This window comes from Myodes glareolus, chromosome 5 (genome assembly GCF_982192425.1).
Source record: "Myodes glareolus chromosome 5, mMyoGla1.1, whole genome shotgun sequence".
Classification (NCBI taxonomy): domain Eukaryota; kingdom Metazoa; phylum Chordata; class Mammalia; order Rodentia; family Cricetidae; genus Myodes; species Myodes glareolus.
In genome coordinates, this window is record NC_142030.1 from 69,761,926 (window position 1) to 69,787,334 (window position 25,409).

The window sequence follows — 25,409 nt, forward strand, 5'->3', positions numbered from 1 at the left end:
TCTCTCCCTCCTCCCCCACTGGGCATCTGTTGCAGTAGCGTGTACTTTGTCAGCGTCCCTCATGAGCCCCTCACCACACAGCCTCCTTCTTGTTCTCAGCAGCCTGTCTTCCTGGTGAGGCCCCATTTCTCTCCATGCTGGTGCCCACAATGAGCTCTGAACTGTTTTTATTCTCTCCATGTTGCCTTAAGTCAGAACTGTCCCTGAGGGGTTTTCATTTTGTACAATAATTTGGCATTTACAGATAATTTACTAAACCATTTGTTCCCATACAGAGGAAGTCATGCTTGCTGAAGAAAATAAAAACGCTGGAACATCAGCCTTGGAAGGTAAGGAGGCGCGCTGAGCTGTGCTTCGTTGGCGCTAGCCCTCTTAGGCGGTGGCAATCTCTCTCCATCAAAGGGGAGAAAGAAAGAAGAGGGGGGCCGCACTGGGATTTGAAACACAAGTCTCTCTGTAATAAAATCCCTCATGCTTTAAAACGATGAGAATTGAGTCACAGATTTAAATGCCTTTTAAAGTGATGGAAATGAAGCCCAAGTGTTGCATTGTTCCAGGGCATGTGATTGATAGAGTTCAATGAAAAGACCATTATACAACTCATGGTCTATGAAGGGATCTTCTTTTAAAATGTATGGGGATCATCTTGGGTCCAGTTTCAGTACCGGGAAGTGCCATTGCTTATGAAGAGCCAGAACAAGTAGATAAGGAGTGTCTGTTTACCTACTGCGTTTAGATTTAGATAAACTCCAACTGGGATTCAAAAACCTATGAGCATCCGCAGGTGCTGGCAAGCACAACATTGCCCGCCATTCTGTAGACTTCAGACTCCTATCACCCTGGTTCCGGTATTAAAGGCCAACACCTGTGTCACAGGGCCCTTGCACAAGGCCTCTCAGCCCACAGCCCTCAAAGTTTTGTCCAGGATGATCTGGGTGTACTTATGGCCTCTCACTGGCCTTCCCCTTCCCTGGCGTAGTGCTTCGAAGGGCAACCATCAAAAGGAGCCGGACGGAGGCCATGACCCGAGACTCCAGCGATGAGCACTGCGTTGATATCTCTTCTGTGGGTGAGTGATCCAGTTAGATCTTCTTTTACTTCTCTGGAGCTCCCATGAAAATGAAGATCCTGTCTTTTGAGAAGAACCCACAAGGAACAAAAAGAACCCAAAGGATCCCGAATGTAGGGATGTAATTAAGGGAAGGCCTGGGAATCTAACCTAAATGCCAATGGTTTGCAGAAAAGACGAAAGGACCAGGGGATGCTGTGTACATGAAACTCAGGGCTTAGGGTTCTTCAAGTGTGACAGGTGGATCTCATTTGCAGATGTATCCTTTCTCTCCTGGGTGTGACAGTGAGAACCCACGTTGGGATACAGGTTGAGTATCCCTAATCTAAAAACCCCAAATCTGAGCTGCGCCAGAATTAGACAATTTTTTTAACAATGCTGTGGCACCACAAGTGGAAAATTCCACACTGTGAAACTGGTTTCTCTCACAAAATTATTTAAAATATTGTACGAAGCTACATTCAGCCTATGCATATAAGAGATATCTGAAGCATAAATGGATTTTATCCGTAGACATGGATCCCTCCTCCAAGATACTTTATCATATACAGCCAAGAGTGTGATCACAAAAATAATCTGAAATCTGAACTGTGTCTCGTCCATCTATTTTGGATAAGGGATACTCAACCCATATTTTTCAAGGATCCTCAGGACCTATTTCTTCTAGTGACCCACACGGGAGAACTTGAAGCCATTTGCTTAACAGAGTAGCACCATTCTACTTCCATCTTGTGAAACTTAAACTAATTCCTTTTAACAATCCACTGATATGACTACAGTTCAATCCTAGCTTCTCTTACAGATTCTGGCTCTTGACAGGTTTCTTCCTCCCCAGAAAAAGGGCAGGATCTCTCACTCCATCCTAAAAAGCAGAAGAGACTTACAAAGCCCATGCTGCTTTATGTTGCCCGTGGCAGAAATATCACAAGTGCAGCAGGAGGATTCCGGTGTCTGAAGCATATTTAAAGGGAAAGGAAAGAGAGAAGCCCAGTCTCTTACAGATACATACCCGATCCTGTTAGCATTCGAGATGCTGGGTGTCTGCCTGGTGTCCTGCTTGGGAATCTTTCAGTTTCCTAGGACTTGAGAGTGTGCCTGGAGAGAAAAAGCAGGGTCTCTCCCTGTGGAGATTACTTAGCCCATAACATAGGGGTTGCCCAGGTCTGCAATGTGACGGGCACCTTGTCCTGGTACTCAAGCTGTCCCTGTGGATGCCATAGAAGGGCAGACCTGGGATATTTTGTAGTCTCATTCCTCTTCATTTCCCTTCCTTAGGCACGCCTCTTGCCAGAGCCAGTATCAAGAGCACAAAGGTAGATGGAGCCTCCTATTTCCGGCACAAGGAACGGCTTCTGCGTATCTCTATCCGCCACATGGTCAAATCCCAAGTGTTTTACTGGATCGTCTTGAGTGTTGTGGCTCTCAATACTGCCTGTGTGGCCATTGTTCATCACAACCAACCCCAGTGGCTCACTCACCTCCTCTGTAAGTGAATAGCAATTGCTATCCCCTCAAGTGGGTCCCTTGGTTTTCTGTAAAAATGAATGAAAGGACCTAAGGCATGCTAACTTTATACATTGAAGGAAGCCAAAGCTGCTGCAAGAGGGGAATGGATTATCAAACAACTGCTCTTGGCCTTTATTATCTGCTGGGGTAAATACTGCTGATGAGTTAACACATGAGTGTTGTATAAACGGAGCTTTGTTTTTTTTTCCTTCTGTACCACCCAATTCCAAGGTTCTTTTAAAATAATCACTCAGAAGCTTGATATTAATTACAAACTATTTGACCTGTTTACTCAGGCTTATTATTAACTAGCTCTTACAATGAAATTAGCCCATTTCTATTAGTTTATATTTTACTATGAGGCCCATGGCTTGTTACCTCACATCTTTCCTCCTGGATGGCTGCTGGAATCTCTCTGACTCTACCTTTCTACTCCCTGTATCCCTCCTTGGATTTCCCACCTGGTTCTATTATGTCTGATTAGTGGCCAAATTGACCTCTTTATTAACCAATGGTAATAAAACATATTCACAGTATACAGAAAGGCATCTCACAGCAGTGTTGTACCTTGGGTCCTAGAAGTTTCTTATGGGGATTCAGTGGTGTAAAGAATTTGAATCACTGAGAGCTGGGGGGAAAGTCCTGAGAACAATGGATACATCAAATGGATCAAAAGCAGTAACATACATGTCTGAGCATGATTGCCTCTGGATGTCAGTGATGGCCAGGAGACTATGATGTATAGATGAGGGTACCTAGCCTCTTCAGTCAGTCCAAAGCACAGACCTTTCTTCTCTGAGGGCCACCCTCTACTGGAAGGCCAATGGTAACCTTTCTCATATTGCTAAACGACAACCATTGGTTGGGCCAGGGGCTCATCCCAGAGCAGAAGGCTCAGAAAATAGGCTTTGCCCAATGCTGGCTTCTTACATACTGAGATCTGGGACTCTTCTACAAGGGGCATGTGTCAGGTGGTGGGCAGAAGTGCTCACACCATCCCTGGAACAAATGATTCTGTTTTTACTACTTTCAGACTATGCAGAATTTTTGTTTCTGGGACTTTTTCTGTTGGAGATGTCCCTGAAGATGTATGGCATGGGGCCACGCCTTTATTTTCATTCCTCATTCAACTGCTTCGATTTTGGGGTAAGTCCTCGGAAGCCTGCGTGTCCTTCTGTTTCATGTTGATGGGATATGGTTTTAGATAAGCAGCTTGGTCTGTCACTCAGCATGAGCCATTGAAGTCAAAATCATAAAAGGCACATGTGTATGATGAGATAAAGGGAGTTCAGAAGTGAATGAATCCGTGCCGGCAAAGGATTTGTTTGGTTTTTTAAAAACCCTCTTTGAGTTTTAATGTTTTTATTGATGTATAACACATATACTAAAGAGTGTACATTTAACTATATAGCTCAACGAGATTTTACAAAGCTACACATAGCCAGAATTTTGAACCACTTATTATCTTAGGGGAAGTCTGGGAGAGCAGGACAAAGGACTTAATTCTAGTGGTGGCTTTAGAAGAAAGAGGTTATACATTTGTTTATTTTCTACTTCAGTCAAAAATGAACATAAATGTCTAGGTATGCCCTCACGTGAACTCACACACTCTTGGATTAGCATAACTCCTTGCAGAACATTCTGTCTAGCTGCTTGCCTTCTGTATAATATTTAGGTGTGTGTCTTGTTAGTAGTGTTCAAGATACATTCATGCACATTTATTTCCTGAATTGCGTACAGGAGTCCTGTACAAGGTATGAGGTGTTAGGGGTTAGCCTGCCCTCTATGCATAAGGTGATAGACACCGTAGTGCTTGGTTCACATACCTGATTTACATTGGAACAGAGAAGCAAGACCTTAGGTTTCTGAGCCACCTCTCTTTCTGCCAAACCTATTCCCTTTTCTGCCAAAGCTGCAGTCAGGTGATAAAGGTTCTGAGCACTTGCCAATCTACATTTTCACCAGGAAAACACAGTTCTGAATACAGGCAATTTCCAGGCATGATAGCTGGTGAGAAACTGTTTTAACATTGCTTTTCTCATAGACATACTTATCAGCATTGCTTTGAAGACGGGTTTTCATTATTTCCCCCAGCACAGTGTCTACAACATAGTCAACATTCCATGGTGTATAATCACAAAGTAACTCAAAGCTAGCCACAGTGGCATGCTCCAATATTCAGGATGCTGAAATCAAAGACTCACAAGTATGAGGCCAACCTCAGCTATGTAGGAAATTACAAGGTGACCTGAGCTATATAGTGAACCCCTGTTTCAGAAAGCAAAAGTTGGAGGGAGGTGAGGGATGGCTTAGCAGTTAAGTGTGCTCACTGTCCTATCGAGGACCTCCAGTTAGGTGTGTATCACGTGTCAGATAGCTCACAATCACCTAGAGCTATAGCTCCAGGGGGAGCCTACGATTCTAGCCTCTGGGTCACCTGCACTCACATGTACACCTACACATACACATAACTTAAAATAATAAAAATAATTTCAGAAAAACAGAGGTTGAGACTGTGGTGTTGATAGACCGCTAGCCTAGCACGTGCAAAGAAGGCCCTGGATTCTACTCCAATTCCCATAAGCAACAACAATCTTGAAATAGTAATTGCAATTATGACTTCCTATAGCAATCAGACCCTATGTCAACACAGATACTATTACACTGGGGATTCACATTGAAAGATATTTAACCCAACGGCACAGAAATGTTCTCAGTCAAGTTGCAGTCTAGAATGATGAGAGAATGTGGACCCTTTTTGGTATTTTGATAGGAACACAACCTTGACTAGCTCAAGCTGGTTCCTATGATGTGAGAACCTCTTCTTTGCCTGTGTTTATAAGGTGATATGAAGCAGGAACATCCATTGCTATTGAATTTGTGCATAAGCGGTGACTATGTATTGTAATATTATGAAGGTCAAGTCAGTAAACCAATGCCCAATGAGCTGATTTAAAGTTAGGAAGGAGAGGGACAACAGTGGGGCATGGGGGGCACAGTAATCGTTTTTCTTTGGTAGCTTCTCAAGTATGTACTTTGATTAGGGCTGAGACTGGGGAGAGAGAGTCTCAATTTCACCAGCGCCCAATGAGAACTGATAATAATGGACTAAGTACCAAGACGCTCTGTCTTCTCTCTCCTTCTTCTCTCCGTGGCTGTGTTTATCTGTTAGGTCACAGTGGGCAGCATCTTTGAGGTGGTCTGGGCAATATTCAGACCTGGTACATCTTTTGGAATCAGTGTCTTACGAGCTCTCCGACTCCTAAGGATATTTAAAGTAACCAAGTAAGTGATGACATCTGGACTCTTCCCACCACCTTTGAGAACGGAACTCTTATTCACTTCTCTTTCTTACTTCCCCCCTTCCTGCTCCATCTCTTACATCCTTCAGATCTCCCTTCTCTAAAGACCAAACTAGAAAACTGTCAGTGACAAGACATTGAACGACACATTTCCTAGGGCAGGGTCATGCTGTTACCACCTCGCCTTCACGGATACATGAAGGCAGTTTTGTGACGTGTAGGCTGATGGCAAGCTAACCTCGGGGATGACTTGGTACTGTGTCAACAGCTGTAACCTTGTCTGGATCCCCCAGGTATTGGGCATCCCTCAGGAATCTGGTTGTCTCCTTGATGAGCTCCATGAAGTCTATCATCAGCTTGCTCTTCCTCCTCTTCCTCTTCATCGTTGTCTTCGCTCTCCTAGGAATGCAGCTCTTTGGAGGCAGGTAAGGGCCAGGGGGGCTTTCCATCCAAAGGAAGCTCTGATTAGTCTTAGGCCTGCAAGGACCAAGGTGATTGATTTGGTGTGTCAGCGTCGTGTTTGCTCTTGGTCTGAATAGTCTGTGGATGCACTTGAGAAGCAAATGTCTCTGCTGTTATTACATATACTGAAAAGGGTTCCTTTGGAGGACCTAACCTTTGGAAGCTCTCCGTGAAATGATCAGGATGGAGTCTCATAACTGCCGACCAGCCCAAACTCTGTCTTATGACTCATACCTCTGAAACCTCATTTTTTTTTTCAGAAATGGGGCTGCCATCTTCATAGAGCATGTGGGATGGAGAGCCCTGGGTGGGGGAGATGAGGAGAAAAGAGAAAAGAAGTGATGAAAACTTTAATCTTGGGGCTGGGCAACTTGGTAAATGATGTCTTTATTCTCCCTGGATTTCCTTTTCAGGTTTAACTTTAATGACGGGACTCCTTCAGCTAATTTTGACACCTTCCCTGCAGCAATCATGACAGTGTTCCAGGTATGAGGGCAACTGACAGCTCAGAAGAGCAATGTGGGGACCCGTAGGCCACGCAGTAATGAAGGCAGTGTCTTGAGTGTTAGGGCTCCTGTTTTGAGAAGAGAGCAGTATTCCTCCTGTTTGAGGAATCATTACAATAATCCCTTAAGCTCCTATGTCTCTGTTACCACCAGCAAGAGGGTCCTAAGAAAAATTTTAAGTCATAAGGAAAACTCAACATCAATAATATTTTAGACTTACAGCTGAAGAAAAGTACTGCTTAGGCAGTCTCTGAGGCTGAAGCAGAACCCAGCTTCCAACCTAGAACCACTGAGGCTTTTCCAACAGTGCTGCTGTCTTGGGAACAATGTGCTGTTACCCATGGGAACAGTCAAGTAGTGATCAGACCACCAGGTCCATGTAATTCCCACAGACTGGTCAGTCTGGGCATGTGAAGAACTCTGAAATAGGCAGGAGTATTTCTCCTTCTTTTCTTTTTATGTTGAATGTCTGTAATTCTCTTCCATATAAAAATATGATTATTTGCCGGCACATGCCTTTAATCCCAGTACTCAGGAGGCAGAGGGTTCTCTGTGAATTCGAGGCCAGTGTGGTCTACAAGAGCTCGTTTTAGGACAAGCTCAAAGCTATAGTGAAACCTGTCTCCAAGCACCCCCCCAAATAGTATTTATAGAAATGGCTTTTTCTCCTATCTTAGCAGGAAGTCAAGCGAGGAGATAGATGGGAAAGATCCATCCCTTGTATCTTGCCCTTCACATTGGCCCCATCTTTTCTGCCAAGCCAGAGTCTTGACCTGCTTGTTCTTTGCTCCATATAGATCCTGACGGGGGAAGATTGGAATGAGGTGATGTACAATGGCATCCGCTCCCAGGGTGGGGTCAGCTCGGGCATGTGGTCTGCCATCTACTTCATTGTGCTCACCTTGTTTGGAAACTGTATCCTGCTACGGTGTTCTTCTGTAGTGTGATTACTTCCCTGTACCAGCCTTCGAGGAGATGATGGGGTAGGGGTAAGGGTGGGAGACCTGGGGTAGGCAAGATGAGAGGTCATAGGCAATGCTTGCTTTTACTAAAGGCAACAAGAGTTCCACCTTCAGGAATTTGTATGCTAATTCTGGAAAGAATACAAGCAATAAAAAGATGTAACTGCCTAAATCTACAATATACAAATAATGCCATGTAATGCTGATATGTTGAATGGTTGGAAATACTATGGGTTCTGTAAAATATGTGAGACCTGGGATCATTGTATACTAAAATAGTAGGCAGATCATAATACTAGTGAATTAGTTACATATTTATAAACAGCAGAGCCTACCATGTCATACAATTTCAAAATAAATATAAGTACCAAAATGAGCACTAATACCATTAAGTATTAGTGGTCATTACATTGATGTTATGTGGTAAGTCATTTTTGCTATGTAAGTGGTGGTTCATCTATTCCTTACCTCATAAGACAAAATACTAGATCACATCAAGTCAATATAAACCTATAAAGGAAGACTAACCATGAAATTCTGTATTTTCCAATCTTATACCTCATGCTCTATCTATTGCTGAGGGAAAAATAAATACCCCGGCAAAAAGCAACTTAGAGGGGGGAAAGGGGTTACTTTAGCTCACAGCCCATCATCCTGTGGTCCATCATGAGGCAGCCAGCGCACTCAACTGAGACTCAGAGCTGCTAGTCGCCGCACGTAGTCAAGTGCAGAGAGGGACGAGTTAAAGCTTATGTCAAGCGACTGCTTCTTTCGCTCCTCTGCTCTGTAACCTGGCACTGGGAGTTAAAATCAACCCCACTTTGGTTGGGGTGTTGGATCACAGCAACAGGAACAAGACCGGTGGAAAAATCTAGAGCAGGAAGATTGAGGTTTGAGTCCCTGGGACACTCTGTTAACCAGATGTGTGGTCTTCAGGAAAGTCCCTTGTTCTCTCGGAGATTTTGTTTCCACATTTCAAAGGAAGATAACGATATCTCTTTTACTAATTGTAGGCATTGAATGAAATAATTATTAAATGCATCTTATAAACTGTGAATATTTGTATAACTACGAGGTCCCTGGGGGAGTGAAGCTCACCTTGGATTGGATTACAGAGCTCAATGGGGACATTCTGAGGCAGCTGCATTTTTGCCTATAGCCTCACAAAGAAGAAAGGATCTTGTCCTGAGGACAGCTAGTGGTCGGAACAGACTATAAACTAGACGTGAGGAATGCATAAGAAGAAGCTACCTGATAAGTCACAGGAACGGAAGGCCAGTTTGTCTCAATGGCAGCCTCTTGATTTTCCAGTTACTCTAAGTGGCAGATCCATCCTTGTATGGTTTATTAAATTAGTTTCATGTTCCACGACATACGGGTCTCAGACACAAAAAACTGGGACCTTAGGAGTTAGCATATGTAATGGAAGTGGACTTCAGGATGAATTGTGTCCGTGCTGTGACATTTGTCAGATGAATCCTGGAAGCTCTCCGGGAGCCTAACAAGAGAGAAATAAGTCAGCACCCTTCACAGAAAGCTGCTGGCCTCCTTCTCTTTGGTTTTGTCTAAGGAGATTCCTGCCTTCCAGGAGGGGGAGTCGAGATGAGTACTGATGCCCAGCTCCCTGCGCATGGCTCAGTGGTCCTTCTACTTCCTATTGCTAATCATCAGGACCACCGCTGTCTGAGGGTTCCCCCACCATATTCGCCCCTTCCAGGTGGTTTGATTCAGGCTTTTGGTCTACAGAAAGAGGCAATATGTGGAAAGAGGAAAGACATAATGCCCTGTAGAAGGAAGTTTCTGTCCCCCTGGTCCCTGCTACTGCTATTTTAAGGCACTGCTTCCAGTGGTCAGGCAGAAAAGTTCTGGAGAGACCCTCTCAGACTTGCTACAGCTTTTTACTTTGCTTGCCTGCCCACCCTTAACCCATACCCACAGACACACTGCTGAACGTATTCTTGGCCATCGCTGTGGACAATCTGGCCAATGCCCAGGAACTGACCAAGGTAAGCACTATTTTCAAGAGAGTCATCTTCTGGAACTTCCAACCATCTTTTAGATGGTTGGAGAGTCACACATCCATGTGGGAAGCCTGGTTTACTTTCGCTGAGTTTACTGAGCTTTGGTTCAGCATGGGTCTCTTGGGGCCTATAGAAAATATCAGCATATCTCTGTAAGCCCTCCCATGGGTCATTCTCAGAATTACAGAATGCAAAACCAAAAAAATAGTAGAACTCTAGATTTTAAGCTCTGCCTCTGTTACTACGACCTATGTCAGTGTGACCTCAACTATGTGACCAAATCCTCAAGGGCTTGGGTGTGAGAGTGATCAGGGGCATTGCAGCTCCTGCATTAAGGCTACCAGGGTAATCCATTGACCATGGCCATTCTAGGAAGTTTCTATGAAATCAGATACTGTCAGTCTCAAAGAGGTATCCCTTTCTTTCATGGAATTCTCCACTCCCTGGGAGGAGACAGTGTTAAATGCAGTGGGATGATCCACGAAATTGGTAAAAATTCTTGCTGTAAACGCAAATTTGGTTTTAGGAAGGTACACAACATTTTGAGGTTTTCTGAACTTTTCCCACTGGATCTATGATTGTTGCCTACTCTTCTCACATCTCTTAAAACCCTCATCTCTATAGTATAGAATTGAAAATATGAGCTTTAGTATTTGAAAAAACAGTTTCAAATACTGCATCTTTCCATTAGTGGCTGGTTTAGCTTTGATAGACGTACTGATCTCCATTAATAGCAGCTTTCACAGGTATAAGATGGAAAAGACATATCGGCCTACCTGCCCCACAGTATTACAGCAAAATTCAGGTGAAATACTGTGTGTGGAAACCATAGCATGCTAGGGAGATATGCATACTATAAGACTTCTACCAGCTAGCTGGACTTACTTCTTTGGTGTCATCGCTTCAAGCAAGAATATAGCTGAGGTGATGCTGCAGAGATGCTTAGCAGTTAAAAGTGTTCCAGAGGGCCCAGCTTTAGCTGTAAGCATCATATGGGGTGGCTCACAACTGCTTGTAACTCCAGTTTCAGGGGAATACAATGTCTTTTTCTCACTTCCATGGGAAATTGCACACATCACATATCACACATACACACACACACACACACACACACACACACACACATAGAGTCTCTGTCTCTCTGTCTCACTCTCTTTGTATAACACCTAAAAAATATAGGTAAAGAACTTTGATCTTTGCCTAGAAACCCATATGCCATGCAGGGAAACTCCATGACAGGGTTTAACACTTTTTTTTTTTCTTACCTCATCTTGCTTGGGCTCCTGGGAAGGGTTGAAAGAAGCTACTCTTTTTATGGCAATCCAAGGCAAACTCTCTCTGCTTTGTGTCTAGGATGAACAGGAGGAGGAAGAAGCCTTCAACCAGAAGCATGCACTGCAGAAGGCCAAGGAGGTTAGCCCGATGTCTGCACCCAACATGCCTTCTATTGAGTGAGTAAGCCATCCAAACGCTGACCCTGGGTTTCTGGGGCTAAATCTAAGTCATCAATGCCTATAATAATCAGCCGCAGGAAGGCACCTCTTCTATTGGTGAACTGTCCATAGTACATAGCACACTGTTACAGAACAGGTAATCAGAATATTGTGCATGTAGTAGGGACACCACTCAGATAAATCCAAGAGGCGCTCTTTGTGTAAATAGAAACCTAAACATACAGCAGGCAATTGTATGGTATGCTGAAGGAACTGTCCCCCAGCAAGGTCCAGTGTGACTTATAGAGACCCAGGGGGACAGAAGACACTGAGAGCAGTGAAATTGGCACCAGCCAGTACAGAGGTCCTACCCTCCAGGTGAAGGATTTAGCATGTATTCAAGTTGAAATCATGGGAATACTTAACATGGAAGGGTGTCGCATCCTGTGGCTTCCACTTTAACGCATCACTCTGCTCCATAGAAAATGGGTTATGAGGACCCAGCATGGAAGCAGTGAGATGCAGCTGCTGTTAGTGTAAAGTGGGTGTTGATGAGTTAGACAAGGAAAGTAGCCACGGAGGAGATGACAGTTCTACTCAGTCTAGATTTTGGAATGTGAGCCAGTGGGATACATTCATGGATTAAATGCAGTAGGGGTAAGAATAATTTTTAAAAAAAGACAGAAAGAGAAGAAATAAAAAAATTTCCACCAGTTTTATATTTTGGGGACCTAGATAGCTGCATGGAAGGTGGGAACATTTGGGAATATTTGTTGGTGCTGCACAGAGATAACGGAAATCAAGAGTTCATTTTGGCCACACTGAATTTGAGATGTTTCTAAGGCATCCAAGTGTGTGAATAGGCTATTGGTTACACGTGTCTGGAGCATAGAAGAGAAGTTGGGATTAAAATAAAGATTTGAGGGAAGTCATTTGCATTTAGATGGTATTTAAGCCATCAGTGTGGGTGAGATGACCCAGGAAGAGTGGGGACAGGGGAAGAGTGGAGCTGAGGACAGAGCCTGAGCATGCGCTTCTCTGGCAGAGGAGAAGCAGGGAAAGAGGCAAGGGAGTGTAGCTGGGGGGCAAAGTAACAGAGGAGTGTGATGTCCTAGAAGCATGCATGGGTGGGAGCAGTGGTACTGCATGCTATTGGAGCACTGTCCAATGGGGATAGAGAAGGGATTACTGGATTTGGCAAAACAGAAGCTAATTTAGTGACTTTTCTAGTAGCTTGGTAGAAACAGTGTCCAGATGGAAGAGATTTGAGACTGAATGGGAAGCTGATATGGAGAGGAGCTAGGCTCACTCTCCCAGGGTCCAGCCTGGATCTGTCCTCCATGGGAGAACTTGGGGACTCGGTGCAGTCCTGCATAGGCCTGGCCTCTGCACAATAAAGGGAGCCAGTAGAAAAGAACCCCAGAATTCTTGATGATAATCAAGGCATGCAGGAGACCTGTGTGAGGGGCCTTGTCATATCCATGGAAACAGTGGGAACCCACTGAGAAGTAAAATATATCCCGAGCTACTGGTCCCTGTCAACCATAACTTAAAGCCAGAGAGAGACGAGTTCTTGGTGGCCAACTCTTAATGGAAGGGAGGATCTTCTGAGCAGCTTCTACCTCATCCATTGTGACGCTCACCATTCTATGTGGTGCATCCTTTCTCTACTATTGGCTTGCATTTGCTTCCCAAAGCTGGAAAGGGTTGCCTTCTAAGTCCCTTTTCTGTGAGTCTGAGAAAAACAAACGTTCTTAACAATTGATTGGGGAATACCAAACAACTCCTTCCTCTTCAGACTATTCTCTGGTTTTGAGTAATTTCTACCCTGCTCCTCTGAACTCATAAATTTTGGCTAAAATCACATACACACAGGTATCCAGAGCTGCAGATGGATAGGACTTGCTGCCGCCAGGAGTGGGTGGTTCTATTTACTGAGACGAGGAAGCTTGGGGGAGAAAAGGGTTTGGAGGGATGTGATTGGGAACGATGATTGGCCCAGAGTAGAAACTATTTATAGGAGAGAGGAATGAATGAGATGTGGGTAGGCACAGGGCTGTGGGAATGGAGCAACGAGCATCGGTGCAGAACGAAGGTGGAGTAGGTGCTGCAGACATCCACAGTAGGATGGCAGCAGGGCCTTGGTTGCCGTCCATATGCCATGTCGTGTGGACTGCTGCTCGGAGGGATCTCCGGGGATGCGTGTCTTGCTCGGGTGTGCCTCCCAGCAACTGATTTCTGGCAAGCACAATTGTGGCTGCCATGGGCAACCATGGAAAGAGCATCGGCACAAACCCAAGTGTCCCAGTGGTGGCCCTAATTGTCACTAACATGCTCTGTAGCCTTAAAGAGGACCACTTAGGACCTCAGAGTTTGCCCATGTTTGGGATGGGAAAGGAGGACTCCTTCTCTTTCTGCTTTACATGGCTATGGTGAGGTGTACACAGATCACGTGCACACAGGTTGGAGTTAGTGGCTACTTCTCCGTGTGGTTTTGGAGCACGACAGCAAACTTGGAATATTACCTACATGAGTAGACAGGTGAAGTCAAGTGTCAAGTATATGCCTGACTGTGTGACAAAGATTAGTTTCTCTTGCTTAGAGTATGTGTGTGTGCATAAGTGTGTATATAAGTGTGTAAGAGTCTGCATGTGTGTGAGAAACTGAATGCCTACTAGAGACAGAAAGTACGTATGAGAGAGAGAGAGAGAGAGAGAGAGAGAGAGAGAGAGAGAGAGAGAGAATTCTCCCATATACTTCTCTTACACATTTGCTTTGAGGGTTGGTATTTGAATACTTGAGAATTTTCAAGAGATGACATGATACGCTTTTTGCGGTGGGTGTGCTCGGAGCCTGTCTAGAGTGTGTGCTTCTATTTCTATATGCTACCCATGCTTCCCGCCCCTCCTGTGCCCTGCTATGGCACAGTCTGCCGATGCTGAGGGATGTGTGTTTTGTTGAGGAGCTCACAGCATCTCTACAATGATGTCTATACTAATGAGTACTTGTGTACATCCAAGCTCATTTGTGCTTCTTCCAGATCCCCATAGATGCTTAGATTGGCTGCCTCTGCTTCCTCAGTCCTGCCCTTGTCTGAGGCTCCTCTAAAGTGCATGAGATAGGGCAGCAGGGCAGAGTTCATTTGCCTGGCATGGTCTGCATTGATGAGTCTTCTCAGAACAGGCAAATCATTTCCCTGCTTCCCATACCCAGCAGACTTCATTGTGCTACACCAGGGTCCTCCAGTTCTAGGGCTAGAGCAGGCTCACTCTGGGAATTCTCAGTTGATGAGAATCGTGAGAGTTGCCCTCTACCCCAGCCAGCTCCCTGTGCTGACACGCTCATTTCTACTTTTGCAACTTCCATCCATCCCATCACTCTGACCGTTCCTCAAACTTGAATCCGAAAGAAAGATTGCAATGTGTATGTAGAAGTGATATTTCATCCAACCAGCCTAAGGTCAGTTCTGTGTTTTACCCAGCAAAACAGAGGAAACCTTGAAGGGTACCACTCGCATTCTGTGGCCTCTGGAGTATAGCCATGGCCTTGGGTTGCTCTATAGCTCCACTGGTGTACATGACAGACCGTTTGTCTTCTCTACGTTCCATAAAACTGAGCCAGGATCTGCTGTGGGAGTGATGAGCTGGAAGGGTCCTACCTGGGTGAATGTGCTGTGTTGCCCTTGAAATGACTGGGGAGGGGGAAACAAATACTCATCAAAACAGGACTCGGGAGGGTAGTCGTGGGAGCTCGGCGGGGCCTGGTGTTTAAGCATTGAAAGCTATAGCCTACAAGTAGTCTGTCCTCTGGGACTCTGCATGCCTGCTTCAGAAACAAGATCGGTGTAAGATGCACATAGCAAGGACTCGGAACCCGCTGTGGGAGCACTGTCGGTGGGGAGTCTTCAGAGGGCAGGCAGATGCACGGAAGCCCCGTGGACATGCCAGAGGCTCTGGCTTCCCTCTAGACATCTGCCAGTGGCTGTGGGGCTCGCAGGTCCTGGAGGTCGGGGTGGACTGAACCTGTCCGTTTTTCTTTCCCAGAAGAGACAGAAGGAGAAGACACCACATGTCGATGTGGGAGCCGCGCAGCAGCCACCTGTATGTGTGTACCGGTCTGCGTGTTTGGGAGTGGTTCTGTGTGGGCATGGGGACGATGTGTTTCTGTCCTGGCCGTGGACAAAGTGACAATGAGTGTAAACGTCAGCGTGTGCCTTGGTGTGTGGGGCGTGTGTGTGTGTGTGTGTGTGTGTGTGTGTGTGTCCCATGCACATCTGTGGACGTGCCCCTTGGTATCTTTCACTGTGTGCTTTTACCAGTGTGTCTAAAGTATGTGACCGCGTGTTGTTTGCTGTTGTGTCTGGCCTGACAGTGGGCATGTGCTCACACTGGTAACGAGCTGGTGGGGCTTCCTTTCACGCAGGCAGTTGTGTACATCTCTGTGTGGGCCTCAGTGAAGGCGCGTGTGGTTTCACATGCATGTGCCCACAGGCATGGGAGGGAGGGAGTAGGTGTCCACCCTTCCAGCTGAGGAGCCCACGCCCGTGTTCTCCATGCCATGTTTGTGTGTTCCTGCTGCCATGTGACTACTCGTTAGGCCTCCGAGCTGAAGTCCTCAACAATAGTTTGGGCGTGGACTGCTCTGTGAATACAGTCTTTTGTGGGTCTCATTAGCAGTTGTTTTAGAAGCCCATGGCCCCATTATTTTCAGGGGATGCTGCCACTGTTAGCACATGGGGCTGTTTGCCACTGTCGTTATCTTTGTTAGTAGCCGAACAAGCTGCATCTCAGTCCGTGCTATTCCAGGCTAAAATCTGAGAGGGAAGGGGAGAGGAGGGGAACCTCTGACCTTGAATGAAGGGCCATTGGTGGGTACATAAGAGACCCCAATTGATACCCTCAATCAAAGGAGTGCTGGGAAAGGAAGGCCGGATGAGTCTTTGTATTGCCGCTCTCACTGGTCATGGGGATATGGGGCTCAGTTCTGTACCACAGAAGCAGGGACTGGAGGGAAAAGTACCCAATACTGGACTTGGAGGCACTGGTCTGACAACTTTCTCATGTGTGGCCACTCTGCTCCTTGCATCTTTGTGCTTCTTGTCTGGGATCTTGGCCCCTCCTTTAGTTCCTTCACCCCATGATCCCTATTCATGGCTCCTGTAAGCCGCCATCTCTAATCCTGGCGTGTGCTGTCAGGTTCTGACTGTTGCCCTCCCCCACCATTTCTCCTTTGTTAGGAGGGAGCGGAGGCGCAGGCACCACATGTCTGTATGGGAACAACGCACCAGCCAGCTGAGGAGGCACATGCAAATGTCTAGCCAAGAAGCCCTCAACAAAGAGGAGGCCCCGCCGATGAACCCCCTCAATCCACTCAATCCACTGAGCCCTCTCAACCCACTCAACGCTCACCCCAGCCTCTATCGGAGACCCAGACCCATTGAGGGCCTAGCCCTGGGCCTGGGTCTTGAGAAGTGTGAAGAGGAGCGCATTAGCCGCGGGGGTTCCCTCAAGAGCAATGTAGGCGGCCTGACCAGTGCCCTGGACAACCAGAGGAGCCCCTTGTCCTTGGGAAAACGGGAGCCACCGTGGTTGCCCAGATCCTGTCATGGAAACTGTGACCCGACCCAGCAGGAAGCTGGGGGAGGAGAGACGGTGGTGACCTTTGAGGACCGAGCCAGGCACAGGCAGAGCCAGAGGCGCAGCCGCCATCGCCGTGTCAGGACTGAGGGCAAGGAGTCTGCCTCCGTGTCCCGGAGCAGGTCCGCCAGCCAGGAGCGGAGTCTGGATGAAGGGGTGTCCATTGAGGGAGAGAAAGAACATGAACCTCAGGGCAGCCACAGAAGCAAGGAGCCGACCATCCATGAAGAGGAAAGAACTCAGGACTTACGGAGGTAAATCAGTCCCAGCAGGGCCCTGGAGAGCTACAGCTCAGGGTGGTGTGAGGAATTTTGTGACAGAAACCTTTATGGGACTTGGTGTCACCTTTTATAAGATGCCAAAACGCCATCTAAAAGGCATGTCTTAATATAACAGGCAGTCTATCTGTATGAAAATGATGTTCTTTTCCAGAGCATCACTGGAGAGTGTGGGGCCAGGAGAGGTGGGAATGAGCCAGTGGGCGTGGCCCAGAGGTGTTTGCACCTCTATGTCTGGGTGGAGATGGGAGATCCCTCAGGCTGTGTGCTCTCAAGGAGGCCCGCTCTTGCTCCTCTCCCTTTTCCTTTTGAGCCAGATACATCAGCCGTTCTAGAACAGTTTCTGAGCCATGGCTGTCTCCTGCTCTTTATTCCCAGGACCAACAGTCTGATGGTACCCAGGGGCTCTGGACTGGTAGGAGCTCTTGATGAGGCAGAAACTCCTCTAGTCCAGCCCCAGCCTGAGTTGGAAGTGGGGAAGGATGCGGCTCTGGCAGAGCAGGAAGCTGAAGGCAGCAGCGAGCAAGCCCTGCTTGGGGACGTCCAGCTGGACGTGGGCCGGGGCATTAGCCAGAGCGAGCCTGACCTCTCCTGCATGACAGCCAACATGGACAAGGCTACCACCGAGAGCACCAGCGTCACGGTCGCCATCCCTGATGTTGACCCCTTGGTGGATTCAACGGTGGTGCACAGTGAGCACAGTCCCTGTCCTGTCACCCTCACCCTCCCTCCGCTCTAGCAGGGGCAGCTGGCTCTGAGCTCCATCTAATAAAGCTCTGTAGAAAGCCACCCAAGCAGGACTAAGCCATTTCCCACATTGCGAGGCAGTGATCTTCAGAGTTAGAGTCCCCAACTTGAATTCTGTCCTCTAGAATTTGGTCCTGTGAGTCTCCAGAGCTGTCACGTGTGACTCTGGAACTGGTTACGTCCTGATGCGGCCCGAGGGCACCCTTGTGACCTTCTAGATGATCTGGAAGAACCCCTGGGGTGGACTAGCAGAATGCTTCTAGCTCTGGTCGCTGCTCTGCTCAGTCAGTGGTCTCAGAAGCATCGCTCCATCTCTGGAGGCCGCTTGTGTCACATATAATGGAGAGTGCTGAGTTAGACGATCCCTAGGCCGCTTGTGTCACATATAATGGAGAGTGCTGAGTTAGACGGTCCCTGGAGATCACCCCTGCACTAACATCTCATGGCTCTAGGATTCTTATCAACTGTCTCTCTCCTAGGAGCTCTCAGTCATGCTTCCTCATCAAAATTCCTTCAAGCAGATGTTAACCTACGAAATATTAGCAGGGAACACCGGGGAAAGCATTTCACCTACTATGCCCCTTGGCTCTATGACCCATCTTTCCCTGAACCACACCTACATTAGTGTTATTCCTGACACTGCCCTGACTGCATATTTCATGTCTACATTAGTCCTTTGCCTACCCCAATCCCTTCCTTTTATCTCATCTCTGCCCTGTCCCTCAATGCCTTTCCTCATTATGACCTGAGTCCTGCACCCTCCTTCCTGTATTCGTCATGCTCTTTATTCTGTGCCTGCATGTCATCTCTTCATTGGTCCCACACCCTGTAATGTGTCCCCTACTCTATCCTTGCATTAATCCACATCCTGCTCCCGCCCCCACACCGCATCCTTGAATTAATCCCACTGCTGCCCTGTGGTCACAGGTTATAGCCATGTGGTTCCACGCATGCATGTTTTCCTTGTTTCCATAGTCTTCTTTTACATGACAGTCTCCATGTCTCCCTGCCTGCTTCTCTGCCACCACTTCACTTCCACTCTGCTTAGTATTCGCTACCCTCAGAAGTGCCAGATTTGCTTTAAAAAGTAAATCTCCCATATGCAGGGCTTGCTGGGATTGATGTGCGCATGTTTCAGGTTTCCAGGTCCATAGCCATTTTTAATGTCTGGCTGATTTTATGTTTATTAAATAAGAAGTGCTTTAAAGCCTCTTTTAAGAGAAGCAAGTTAGCTTGACCATCTCTCTGTTCCCCTGTGTAAAAGGAGCGGCGGGCTGTGTCCCACCACCTGGTTCCTGGCTAGCTTTATCCGAAATAATTACATGGAAACTGTATTCATTTAAACACTGTTTGGCCCATTATCTGTAGCCTCTTATTGGCTAACTCTTACATATTGATCTAACCCATTTTTAATAATCTGTGTAGCACCACGAGGTGGTGGCTTACCAGGAGGATTCTAACCTGCGGCTGTCTCGGAGAGGAGAGTCATGGCAACTGCCTAACTGCCCTTCTTCCTCCCAGGATTCTGTTCTGTCTACTCTGCCTACCTATGTTCTGACTTATCAGGCCAAGCAGTTTCTTTATTAATTAACCAATGAAAGCAACAAATAGACAGTTAACCCTCCTCCATCACCCCTGCTAGGGCTAGTGTGTGGCCTTTGTCACAGGTACTGTGTGTGGTAGAGGATTTTAGGGTCACCCTATCACTTAGCTGTCAGAAGGCCCCACCATGAACCAGTTCCGCAAAGGCTTGCTACTTAGCCCGAGTCTCAGAGCAGTACTATTCCTTAGTCACAGAGCAGTGGGGGTGGGGGTGAGGGTTTCCCCAGCCTTCTCTCTACTATGACAGCCTTCTGTCCCCTGATTACAGCATAGAAACAGAGAATAGCCACCTGACAGTGCTACATGACCCCTGGCTGCTTCATACCCCGAGTCCTGGAACACAGTCATGGGCCTATATTCACATGAATATTGTATTCTCATTTCTATATCCATCATGCTGGGGAAGGCACAGCAAGAAAGGCAGCACACAGAGAGAAATGGTGTCTTGAAATCTTCCTTTGCAGAGATTTCACAAAAGTGTATAGGATTTAAATTTAGCTATAAGACCTTAGGAAAGGTATGTAGACTCTCTGAACTTCAGTTTTCTCATCTGTATGATGGGAATAATTATATATGCCACTTAAGGGCTAGTGATATGAAAGTTCAATGGGTGAGCTTAAAAGAACTCCACATTCTTTAGATATAATAATTTGGATATAATTTCTAAATTATGCAAGCTTTGTAGCTGCGATAACCATATTGTTTCCTCAACTATGAAAGTTCAGCCATAAAAGGGGAAATATGGCACAAAAGGCTATAGTATATAACACGTAGGGAAGGGTGGAGATAACGGGAGAAGGAGGAGTTGATGTAGTGTGGGGGGACCCCTGATACTGTCAGGGTACCTTCCCAGGGTCATCCTTGGCATCCCCTGCTATCTGTGCTGTTACCAACTCAAACCAGAAACCATATGTGCCAGCAGGTTTCTGAAGATTTAAACCTTTCTGCTTGCAGTTAGCAACAAGACTGATGGAGAAGCCAGTCCTTTGAAGGAGGCAGAGACCAAAGAGGAAGAAGAAGAGGTGGAGAAGAAGAAGAAAAAGGAAAAGCGAGAGACTGGCAAAGCCATGGTGCCCCATAGCTCTATGTTCATCTTCAGCACCACTAACCCGTGAGCCATGCTCTTGTTGTGCCCCCATTTAGTACTAGGAGAGACAGCCAGGATTTGAGCCTGGGATGATGAAACCCTGTCATCTCCCTGAACCTTCCTGGCAGAGGATAGCTAGACAGGGAAAGATTTGGGGCCCAGTAAGTGAGATGGGGCAAATATTTAGTTTAACAGCCTCTTAACTCTGTGCCCATAGTCTCTAAGGTAACTGAAGACAGAATACAGGAGAAATGCCATGGAAAAGGACTCTTCTCCTACTCTTTGATCAGTAGTAGTTAGAACAGGGAGAATGAAGGGGATTTCCTCGAGGATGTCACCATATATTCTGGAAAAGGACAGACGACTCTAAAGATGGTCAGGCATCTACTGGACTTTAGGGTTTGGGTACCACTATTCTGCGCACAGTTTTGAAAAGAGTTTCCCTTCCCAGAATGGAGGTAGAAACATGGAGAAGGAATATCAGAGAAGAGTCTAGAATGTTAGATTCAATAAATATGGTACAAGAGAAGAGCCTATGCCTTATATCCTGGAACTGCCATGTGGATCAGCTTCTGAGGAAGGAAGACAAGGAGATGTTTGGTGGCCTTGTGGGCAGTGCTCAGGCAGGCCTGTGGGATGGGAGGAAGTTGGGTTTGGTTGCCAGGTCATCTAGAACTGTAGCAGAGAACACAGTTATTTGCATCAAGATAGTCAGGACACCATGGAAACAGGCTGTGCCTCATCAAGGGTTTGAGAATCGAGATCTGTTTTTGTGTTTCTTGGTTGTTTAGAATTTCCTTGCTCCGGGGAGAAGACAGAGATGTCACAGAGGGTACCACATGCCACTGGAGGTTGTGTAGTCTCACGTGGCTGTTCCTCATGGCTCATGCGTGTGCAGATAATGATCTTGGTTTGCATGACATAGCCTCTAACCAATCTCATTACCATTCTCCACTGGGGACTGGAATCAAAGGGCGGTGCTGGAGAAATTAAATTGTTCTCCCTGGTGACTTCCTTTGGCAAGGGTCTGGCTATCTGGAAGAGGTCAATGTAGGGGCAGGCATGGGAATGACGCAGGGCAAGCTCAATAGGGTGAGCTCAGCAGGATTCTCTCCCCCCTCCCTAGGATCCGCAGGGCCTGCCACTACATTGTGAACCTACGCTACTTTGAGATGTGCATCCTCCTGGTGATTGCGGCCAGCAGCATTGCCCTGGCAGCTGAGGACCCTGTCCTGACCAATTCAGAGCGCAACAAAGTGAGTGCACAAGGGTAGTTTGTGATATTTCTTGATGCTTTGGGGTCTGCTCCATCCCAGATCTTCCCCTCCAGCAGCAGAGGTGAATCAGAATAAGGTAGCAGAAAGGTTTTGGGGGGATGAGGAGGATGGACCTGTGTCTAATCCTCAAAGATAAGTACAAGGTCTTTCTAGAGAAGTCCCCACATCCATACCCATACCACTGTTTTGAAGCTGCCACAGAGGGCTTGACACTGAGAGCTAGCCAGGCTTCTGAAAGGACTCTGCTGCTATTGGAGGGTCCGGATGTGAGATCTACCATAGAGCCATAGGTGATGTGTGTGGATGCGGTGGGACTGCAGCTTAACCACAAGTCACTGAGTCATTTCCTGGGTATCACACAGAACCTGAAAGAGAGTTGTATAGGGGAGCAATTCAGACCCCAGAAGTTATGGCCAAAGAGAAGGAATAGGCTATGAATCACACAGCTCAAGCAGGTTCACTGGTCCCTTTTTCCTAATATTCACTTCCCAGCCCTGCTATAGGTAGTATGAAAAATTCCTCACTGTGTTTTGCGGTGGGAATGTATGGGAGATGGGATTGTCATGCAGAATGGCATAGGTCAGCGGGATGGTGTGTGTAGAGCTTGGCAGCCTTACATGGTCCTCTCTGTCTCATTCATGTGTGTCTTACAGGTCCTGAGATATTTCGACTATGTTTTCACGGGCGTGTTTACCTTTGAGATGGTTATAAAGGTAAAAATCTTCCAGAGAAAACCTGGCCTCTGGATTCTAGTTATACCACTTGTCTGTTTTAAGGCCCTTCCCCCATAATGCCATCTCCTAGTCAATGGCAGCGTTAAGAGAGCCTCTGCAGAGCCCTCTCTGGCCTCGGTGTCCTTGGTGAAGGAAGGCATGGCTGTGTGGATGTGATTGGCTAATGTGCATCTCTTCTCCAGGCCTGGACAGGAGGCAGGTAGTAGGTAGGCACACAACTTGAGGATTGTGTACTTCTGTACATTGAACTTTCGGCTTATACTGGGTACATGTCCAGGCAGTGGGTTAGGGAGATGTAAGTTCAGATTTCATCTAACTCCAACCACACCCTCTTTCTCTAGATGCCTAACATCCCAATAGGACTGTCTCATTCTGAATTTTACCCATCTGGGGTTTTTATCCATCCATGCGTATGTGGTGGTGTTTGGAGCTCTGGGATACTCAGAAGAGAGGATAGGATTCTGTAATGGCAGAAGAGTCTAATCCAATCCCATTAGACAATAGGAAGGGGTATGCATCCTCGCTGTAGGCTGGAGAATTTGTGTGACTGTGAGAGGAGTCTTCAGTCCTCTCCTAGAATGCCTGCTGGATACCCTCCTTGCTCCTCAGGCCCAGGGTGGGCTTGACTAGGAGACAGTGGCAGTAGAGCCCTTGCCATAAGGAAGCAAAGTCAGGTGTAAGTTTTACTTACAACCATTGGCCTCATCTGTTCAAACCCTGTCCTGCAGATGATAGACCAAGGCTTGATCCTGCAGGATGGATCCTACTTCCGAGACCTCTGGAACATCCTGGACTTTGTGGTAGTGGTTGGTGCATTGGTAGCCTTTGCTCTGGCGTAAGTAGATTCTTTTCTATCCCATTCCCCTGCCTTTCCTCTTCCTGGAGGCCTGGTTGACTTAAGCCTATCTCCAGGGCCCACCTGGGAAGTGAACACTCTGAGTGGGTCTGCTCGCCAATGGTTCTCAACAGAGTCCTTAAGGTCTTACAGCTCTAGTTCAGGTGTTCATCAGAAACATCAGTAGAAGACAGGGCATCATGGAAGAGTAATGTAGTAGAGCCAGAGCAGAGTTGAGAATCTCAAAATCCTGGACATGGGGAGGGTCTCTGTCCATGAGCAATAGTAACAGAGATCTAGTTAGTCCAGGGATATATATATATATATATATATATATATATATATATATATATAAACATACGTATGCATCAGGCAAAGCTCTAGCAGTCCAGTCGAAGAAAGGGAGAAGGGATTATATGAGGGATTATATGAGGGGTCAAGGTCATGATGACAAAATCCACAAAGACAGCTGACCAGAGCTAGTGGGAGCTCACAGACTCTAAACTGCCACCTGGAGAGCCTGCATGGGACCAAACTAGGCCCTCTGCATGTAAGTGACAGTGTGTGGCTTGCTGAGGGGAAAGAGTTTGGTTCTGCTTCAACTTGATGTGCCAGGCTTTGTTCTTACCCTTTCTGAGGAGTGTGTGGAGGGTTGGGTGGGGGAGGAAGTGGGGATCAGGGAGCCGGAGGAGGGGTGGGAAGGGGAACTATGGTTGGTATGTAAAATGGATAAAAAAAATTTTTTAAAAAATCATATAGATACATGTGGGCTCAAAAAGGAATGATTTTCCAAATCTTCCTTGAAGACATACTTAAAAAAATGTTCTTAAACTATGTAGGAAACCAACTCATATTCATGATAATTGGGAAATTTATTAGCCCCACATATTGCTCTATTGGCATGTAGGAGTCCTCAAAGCCATCCTTCCGGCCTTTTTGAGCCTTGCCTTCCAAGCAAGGCTGGATACACTTTTCTTCTGATAGGGAGGAGGAAGCATTTGGGTGCTGTTTTCATGAAAGGCAGCCATATGGGGAGGGGGAAAGATGTTTCCATAGGTTTGCCCTTTTCATATCCAACGTGTTAGAAAGGAATTGTCCTCTGTTCAACTTCTGCCGAGCACTGGCAGCTTCTATCTCTCATCCTCACTGGCAGTTGAACAGTTAGGGCAAGAAATAAGGTGTGAGGAGCCAGGATGCTCTGTACCTGTGAGAATTCCCAGCTGGGTTAAGTCTAAGATCTTCCAGAACCTGGAAGTCCACTGTGTCCATCGCTGCAGGAGCCATGAGAGGCCCTCCAACAGAGCCAGAGTATGGTTGTAATCCTGAGACAGGCTGGTAGCAAGGTAATTCAGTGTCTTGTCCCCATGTGCACAGGCATCTCCACCCCATTAGAGCTATGCAGAGTCACCTTTGCTCTCACAGGATGAAAGCGTCCAATAAATGTGCCAGAACTGTTCCCAAACAGATTCCCTAAAAGCATGATCTCTCCCCACCTAATCCAGACCTGTGTGGGTTCTCACAGCAACATACAAAGAAAGGCAACCCTGTTTGCACCAAGGGACTCTCAGCTTGTCTTTCCCACGGTTCAGCAGGGTCTGCCCTTGCCTTTGTTGTTTGCTAAAGACAAATAGAATATGACCATTGGTTGTTAAAAGGTCCAGTTCTCCTTGCATTCTATCAGTTCATTTGTGCACCTCACTCGGTATTGCTCCTCTCTCACTCTGTGTCAGTAGCACACTCTATCTTTGAGTAATGGGTAGGGAAAAATGCGTAGGGGACAGAACTCACCAGACCTCCAAGAAGAGCAGAGTTCCTAGTTGATGGTACAGAAGAGGAAAGGTGACCGTGGTGGGGCCAGGCTGAATCCCAGCCCTCTCCTTCCCAGTTTCATGTCCTTGACCCATTGTAGCAAAATTTTAATTATCCTAACCTCCATTTCTAACCTCTAAAAT

The 25,409-nt window shown here is 46.7% G+C and overlaps 1 protein-coding gene across 5 annotated transcripts in view; it reads left to right on the forward strand.

Moving 5' to 3' along the window:
• Window positions 1–25,409, forward strand: part of Cacna1e (calcium voltage-gated channel subunit alpha1 E) — a 471,717-nt gene that overhangs the window by 380,100 nt on the left and 66,208 nt on the right. For 3 of the 5 annotated variants that reach the window (XM_087906403.1, XM_085688095.2, XM_085688094.2), the window contains 17 exons: window positions 276–329; window positions 980–1,069; window positions 2,345–2,554; window positions 3,609–3,721; window positions 5,748–5,860; window positions 6,171–6,302; window positions 6,753–6,825; window positions 7,643–7,760; window positions 9,746–9,813; window positions 11,182–11,279; window positions 15,305–15,361; window positions 16,498–17,151; window positions 17,554–17,867; window positions 20,479–20,635; window positions 21,738–21,867; window positions 22,542–22,601; window positions 23,351–23,457. In XM_087906403.1, the coding sequence (XP_087762529.1) occupies window positions 276–329; window positions 980–1,069; window positions 2,345–2,554; window positions 3,609–3,721; window positions 5,748–5,860; window positions 6,171–6,302; window positions 6,753–6,825; window positions 7,643–7,760; window positions 9,746–9,813; window positions 11,182–11,279; window positions 15,305–15,361; window positions 16,498–17,151; window positions 17,554–17,867; window positions 20,479–20,635; window positions 21,738–21,867; window positions 22,542–22,601; window positions 23,351–23,457 (2,548 nt within the window). The remainder of the gene's footprint in view (window positions 1–275; window positions 330–979; window positions 1,070–2,344; window positions 2,555–3,608; window positions 3,722–5,747; window positions 5,861–6,170; window positions 6,303–6,752; window positions 6,826–7,642; window positions 7,761–9,745; window positions 9,814–11,181; window positions 11,280–15,304; window positions 15,362–16,497; window positions 17,152–17,553; window positions 17,868–20,478; window positions 20,636–21,737; window positions 21,868–22,541; window positions 22,602–23,350; window positions 23,458–25,409) is intronic. The other 2 variants (XM_048421032.3, XM_085688101.2) reach the window with 2 other exon arrangements.